This window comes from Bombina bombina, chromosome 5, assembly GCF_027579735.1.
Source record: "Bombina bombina isolate aBomBom1 chromosome 5, aBomBom1.pri, whole genome shotgun sequence".
In the NCBI taxonomy this organism is placed as follows: domain Eukaryota; kingdom Metazoa; phylum Chordata; class Amphibia; order Anura; family Bombinatoridae; genus Bombina; species Bombina bombina.
The window spans coordinates 73,152,399-73,159,363 of record NC_069503.1 but is presented as its reverse complement, the minus strand read 5'-3'; the positions used below and the strand labels follow the sequence as shown (position 1 = coordinate 73,159,363).

Genomic DNA, 6,965 nt, shown 5'->3' with positions numbered 1-6,965 from the left:
CCAAATTCATAAGGTTTCAATCAGACAACATGACGACTGTTACATATATCAACCATCAGGGGGAAACAAGGAGTTCCCTGGCGATGAAGGAGCATCCGGGGGAGTGGGAACTCCATCCGGAAATCTTTGCCCAAATAACTCAATTATGGGGCATTCCAGACATGGTTCTGATGGCCTCTCGTCAGAACTTCAAGGTCCCTTGTTACGGGTCCAAATCCAGGGATCCCAAGGCGACTCTATTGGATACAATAGTAGCACCTTGGATCTTCAACCTAGCTTATGTATTCCCACCGTTTCCTCTCATTCCCAGGCTGGTAGCCAGGATCAATCTGGAGAGGGCTTCGGTGATCTTGATAGTTCCTGTGTGGCCACGCAGGACTTGGTATGCAGACCTGGTGAATATGTCATCGGCTCCACCATGGAAGCTACCTTTGAGACAGGACCTTCTTATTCAGGGTCCATTCGAACATCCGAATCTGGTTTTCCTCCAACTGACTGCTTGGAGTTTGAACGCTTGATTTTATCAAAGCGTGGGTTTTCAGATTCTGTAATAGATACTCTTATTCAGGCTAGAAAGCCTGTAACTAGAAAAATTTACCATAATATATGGAAAAAATATATCTGTTGGTGTGAATCTAAAGGATTCCCATGGAATAAGATAAAAATTCCTAAGATTCTTTCTTTTCTACAAGAAGGTTTGGGGAAAGGATTATCTGCAAGTTCTCTGAAGGGACAGATCTCTGCTTTATCTGTTTTACTTCACAAAAGGCTGGCAGCGGTGCCAGACGTTTTAGCGTTTGTTCAGGCTCTGGTTAGAATCAAGCTTGTTTGCAGACCTTTGACTCCTCCCTGGAGTCTTAATCTAGTTCTTTCAGTTCTTCAAGGGGTTCCGTTTGAACCCTTACATTCCGTAGATATTAAGTTACTATCTTGGAAAGTTTTGTTTTAGGTTGCAATTTCTTCTGCCAGAAGAGTTTCTGAGTTATCTGCTCTGCAGTGTTCTCCGCCCTATCTGGTCCATGCAGATAAGGTGGTTTTGCGTACTGAGCCTGGTTTTCTTCCGAAGGTTGTTTCCAACAAAAATATTAACCAGGAGATAGTTGTACCTTCTTTGTGTCCGAATCCAGTTTCAAAGAAGGAACGTTTGTTACACAATTTGGACGTAGTCCGTGCTCTAAAATTCTATTTAGAGGCTACTGAAGATTTTAGACAAACATCTTCTTTGTTTGTTGTTTATTCTGGTAAAAGGAGAGGTAAAAAGCAACTTCTACCTCTCTTTCCTTTTGGCTTAAAAGCATTATCAGATTGGCTTTTGAGACTGCCGGACGGCAGCCTCCTGAAAGTATCACAGCTCACTCCACTAGGGCTGTGGCTTCCACATGGGACTTCAAGAATGAGGTTCCTGTTGACCAGATATGTAAGGCGGCGACTTGGTCTTCACTGCACTCTTTTGCCAACTTTTACAAATTTTATACTTTTGCTTCTTCGGAGGCTATTTTTGGGAGAAAGGTTTTGCAAGCCGTGGTGCCTTCCGTTTAGGTGACCTGATTTGCTCCCTCCCTTCATCCGTGTCCTATAGCTTTGGTATTGGTTCCCACAAGTAAGGATGACGCCGTGGACCGGACACACCTATGTTGGAGAAAACAGAATTTATGCTTACCTGATAAATTACTTTCTCCAACGGTGTGTCCGGTCCACGGCCCGCCCTGGTTTTTTAATCAGGTCTGATGAATTATTTTCTCTAACTACAGTCACCACGTTACCATATGGTTTCTCCTATATATATTTCCTCCTGTCCGTCGGTCGAATGACTGGGGTAGGCGGAGCCTAGGAGGGACTATATGGCCAGCTTTGCTGGGCTCTTTGCCATTTCCTGTTGGGGAGGAGAATATCCCACAAGTAAGGATGACGCCGTGGACCGGACACACCGTTGGAGAAAGTAATTTATCAGGTAAGCATAAATTCTGTTTTAAACAACTGATATTTAACATTTCTTTCAGGAGAAAATATTGTTTCATATAAATGATAGAAAACAAAGATTATAATATATTTGTAAAGTTGTGATATGGCCCCACTTAAATAGATTTTCTACCATTATCTTGTATAGATCTGGGGAGATTCATATTTAAGGGGCAATTATAACACCCACAGAGCTAACTGTACTAAATGCTTGTGCTGAATCAATAGCACATATGTAATAACCTAAACAGCTGATCTGTATCACATAAATTGTTATGTGTGCCTTTAATTATACCATACGTACAGTTAATCAGAACCATTATTTATTATTATCTGTCTAAACCATTTAATATACTTTTTACAGACATGGCCAGAGCACTGAGAGATATCAGGTATTGATGTAACTGGAGTGAATAAGGGAACCTTCTTCCTGAGCACAGACATTGGAGCCTGTTATCAGCATGAACTCATATGTGTTAGGTGAGTACAATAGATATTATGCTGACTTTAATTACTTGGAAAATAGAATAGATCACTCATTAAACAAATATAAACTATTATATTTATATGTGCGTCTTTAAGTACATTTGTGTCAGTGACATTATAAAGAAGGAGCAACCCCCATTAGGCTGAGGAGGAGGGTAAAAAATACTACTCCCCCCTCTGTCCTTTTAGACAGACCATGTCCAACAACTGCCTAAAGTTACCCCTTGACCTGGTTCATTACTTAGAACACTGGCAACTCCATTTTCCCCTGCCCTGTCCTCACTCATGGAACACCCATAACTGCACTTATGCCTATCTTGTTCCCATGTGTGGAACACCCACAACTTCCCCAGTGTTCCCCACCTCAGAACCACTGCTGATTTGTGTGCTTAATTTTACAGTGAGTATTATTAAACTAATAAAGTTTTTGGCTGTTTATAGAAATAGAACAACCACAGCCGAAAGCTAAAGATTATCATAAGGTCACTGCTTCTTACCCTCTCAAAACATCTCACACTGATTATGAGTCTGTGATGATTAATGTATCATGTTCTCACCCAACTGGTTGTGCATGAGCCGGGCAGGGCTGTATGTGCAGTTGCTTGTGCAATGTTAAATGAGGATGGTGGATGCCACCCCTCTTGCCCAGAATACAGATGTACTTGTTCCCTGGCTGAGAACATTATCCACACGCACCTAGTTTAATGCGGCCCTATAACTTGTTTTCATCAGTAATCAGTAATTTAGGTTACTATGATGTAGTAATGTTTACATTCTATGTCATCCTTATTTAATTTGTGATTTACAGGTAAAAACATTTAAAAATACAAAACAGAAGACATTTTTTTGAGTATAACAAAATGTTTTTATTGAGATGGATTATATTATAAAGAATAAACATTCTTATTTTTCTTTATTACATTTATTTTTATTTAGACAAACACATGAATAGTTCATATCCATCCTTTACTCCAGGAAGCCTCAGAATGATACCACAAAATCCAATAGTCTCAGACACCAATGGCTATTCACAAACATTGGGGATAGCACAGCAGATATTTAAAGAAGATGGTGAATTGGCAGGAACTTGGAAGCAATCATTATGTACAGAGTGTAATTTAGTCATCAAACAAGAGGACAACATTTATGACTTATCTAGTGGAATTATTATTTCAGAGGATAAACCACACATATTTACTGAGTTTTCAAAACATATTAAAGAAGAGAAAAGTCTACAGTCTAGCCAAATGATTCATACAAAGGAGAATCCTTTCAAATCTACAGAAAGTGAGAAAAGCTTTAGATTGAAGTCTAATTTGCTAGAACACCACAAAATTCACACAGGTGACAAACCACACACATGTACTGAGTGTGGCAAATGTTTTACACAAGATCATCTGAAAACTCGTAAAAAGATTCACTCAGTAGAAAAGCCTTTCACATGTAAAGAGTGTGGAAAAAGATTTACAGAAAAGAGTTATCTGAAAACTCATGAAAGGATTCACACAGGAGAAAAACCTTTCACATGTACAGAGTGTGGAACATGTTTTACAGAAAAGAGTCATCTGAAAAGTCACAAAAGTAGTCACACAGGGGAAAAGCTTTTCACGTGTACAGAGTGTGGAAAATGTTTTACACGAAAGAGTAATCTGAAAACTCATGAAAGGATTCACACAGGGGAAAAGCCTTTTACATGTACAGAGTGTGGAAAATGTTTTACAGAAAAGAGTAGTCTGAAAAAGCATGAAATGATTCACACAGGAGAAATGACTTTCACATGTACCGAGTGTGGAAAAAGTTTTACAGAAAAGAGTAGTCTGGAAACTCATGAAAGGAGTCACACAGGAGAAAAGCTTTTCGCATGTACAGAGTGTGGAAAAAGTTTTACAGAAAAGAGTGATCTGAAAAAGCATGAAATGATTCACACAGGAGAAATGACTTTCACATGTACCGAGTGTGGAAAAAGTTTTACAGAAAAGAGTAGTCTGGAAACTCATGAAAGGAGTCACACAGGAGAAAAGCCTTTCACATGTACAGAGTGTGGGAAAAGTTTTACACAAAAGAGTGATCTGAAAAGTCACATAAGGATTCACACAGGGGAAAAGCCTTTCACATGTACAGAGTGTGGGAAAAGTTTTACACATATTAGTAATCTGAAAAACCATGAAAGGTTTCACACAGGGGAAAAGCCTTTCACATGTACAGAGTGTGGAAAATGTTTTACAGTAAAGAGTAGTCTGAAAAAGCATGAAAGGATTCACACAGGAGAAAAGCCTTTCACATGTACAGAGTGTGGAAAATGTTTTACAGTAAAGAGTGTTCTGGAAAAGCATGAAAGGATTCACACAGGAGAAAAGCCTTTCACATGTAAAGAGTGTGGAAAAAGTTTTACACAAAAGAGTGATCTGAAAAGTCACATAAGGATTCACACAGGGGAAAAGCCTTTCACATGTACAGAGTGTGGGAAAAGTTTTACAGAAAAGAGTAGTCTGAAAAAGCATGAAAGGATTCACACAGGAGAAAAGCCTTTCACATGTACAGAGTGTGGAAAAAGTTTTACAGAAAAGAGTAGTCTGAAAAAGCATGAAAGGATTCACACAGGAGAAAAGCCTTTCACATGTACAGAGTGTGGGAAAAGTTTTACACATATGAGTAATCTGAAAAACCATGAAAGGATTCACAAGGGAAGAAACCTTTCACATGTTTAGAAAGTGGAAAAAATATTTTTATTAAAATCAATTATTATAAAACACCAAATATAGTTTTTTTTAATATTTCTGTTTATTTTCCAATTACATAATATCATTTTCATCACACAGGACATCTATTATAACAATAATTTAAACAGAAAAAAGTGTCCCAGGCAGTGGAGGCTCCTCCATATGTGCACTGTCACACGTGAACCCCCAGCCAGGGGCAAGGAGGGAAAAAAAATGAGGAAAAAAAATGAGAAAAAAAGTTACAAAATTTTTTGAATAAAATATATTTATTTATATTATTTTTTATTTTATTATATTATTTTATTGACACAGACACACTTATTTATTATTAAAAATAACAAGCCTTAACTAACTTAACTTGCAAGTGCAGCTCTGAGGAGTAGGATGCAGCAGGAGGCAGGAGCTAGGACCGGGTGACACTCTCAGTGACTCAGAGCGCACAACAGTATTTTGCTCTGAGCTGAGCCTGAGACACTGACTGACAAGTCGCTGACGTGATGTCACAGTCCTGTCCACAGCACCACCTCATCTGGGTTAGCCACTCCTTTCCTCAGGCTGCTGTGCACTGTCTCTGCCAGACTGCTACCCCCATCCGATCGCACATGCGATAAGAGAGAGCCCTATGCCTGCACAGTGATCTCTATGCATTCACTGTGCAGACGTAGCTCCTCCCCAGCCTCCATGCCTATAGAGGCTTAATCGCACAGGCTAAACTGTGCAACTTGGTTTCAGCCTGTGCTCTGTCTCCTCCCCCAGCCTCTGTGATTGGCTCTGATAGGCTGCACGCTGCACGTGATGGCCCCCACGAGGCTCCTCCCGGCTCAACGGCATGAAAATCTCATTGTGGAGATAGCCGTTGAGCTGAGAGGAGCCTTTTACAGAGAGCTCTGTGTTCAACTGTGTTGTGCCTTGTGGTAGTGTTATTACCCAAAAAAAATTCTAAATGCATTGCTGCTGCAGCAGTGCAACGTTAGGGTAGGGTATTGTGTTTAGTACTGCAATCTGCAGAGAGATAGATAAGGGGCAGAAGGGGGCCAGGCGGGGAGGAAGATTGTCTTGTGGTGGCCTGTCTTAGTGGGCAAATCATTTTTTTGGCTGCAGCCCTGCAGCTTATAATATAATTATATATTAGTTGTTGAAGTTGACACTGACAGTGTTGAACTTGAGCAGACAGAGTCTTAGTCTAGAACAGTACTAGATTGTGTGTAAAAAAATAATAATTGTATTTTCTACTTTTTAAATTAGTCAACAGATACAGTCTGAGATAGATTAGTATTTATGTAGTAGGAGGACTACTGGACTTATAGGGAGTTCTTTAAACAATTTGCATTTGCTTTAAGTGGAGTAATTTGGGAATAATATATATATATTTTTTTAAAACAATTTGCTTTATTAATTTCTTATTCTTTCTGACTGAGAGAGGGCCTGGGCCAGCAGTCCGTTGACAGCTGTCACGTCTGCTTACTATTTAAAAAATTAAGTATTTTAGCAGATTAATTAATTTGCAGATTGCAATTAGAAGTTTTTCACAAAAAGTTTTTCTCTTGTAAAGGTGTATCCAGTCCACGGGTTCATCCATTACTTGTGGGATATTCTCCTTCCCAACAGGAAGCTGCAAGAGGACACCCACAGGAGAGCTGTCTATATAGCTCCTCCCCTAACTGCCACCCCCAGTCATTCTCTTGCAGCTCTCGACAAGTCATTCTCTTGCAGCTCTCGACAAGACTGCCACCCCCAGTCATTCTCTTGCAGCTCTCGACAAGAGATGTGGTGACTTAGTGTAGTTTTTACCTTCAAAAT

General features: G+C 39.6%; 1 protein-coding gene across 1 annotated transcript; it reads left to right on the top strand.

Annotated features, from left to right (window-relative positions):
- The first annotated feature begins 2,308 nt into the window (after positions 1-2,308).
- LOC128659210 (gastrula zinc finger protein XlCGF57.1-like) lies at positions 2,309-5,438 on the top strand. The gene is made up of 2 exons (XM_053712889.1): positions 2,309-2,439; positions 3,382-5,438. The coding sequence occupies exons 1-2, from the start codon at positions 2,421-2,423 to the stop codon at positions 5,151-5,153; spliced, it is 1,791 nt and encodes a 596-aa protein (XP_053568864.1). The 5' UTR covers positions 2,309-2,420; the 3' UTR covers positions 5,154-5,438.
- The last annotated feature ends 1,527 nt before the right edge of the window (positions 5,439-6,965 follow it).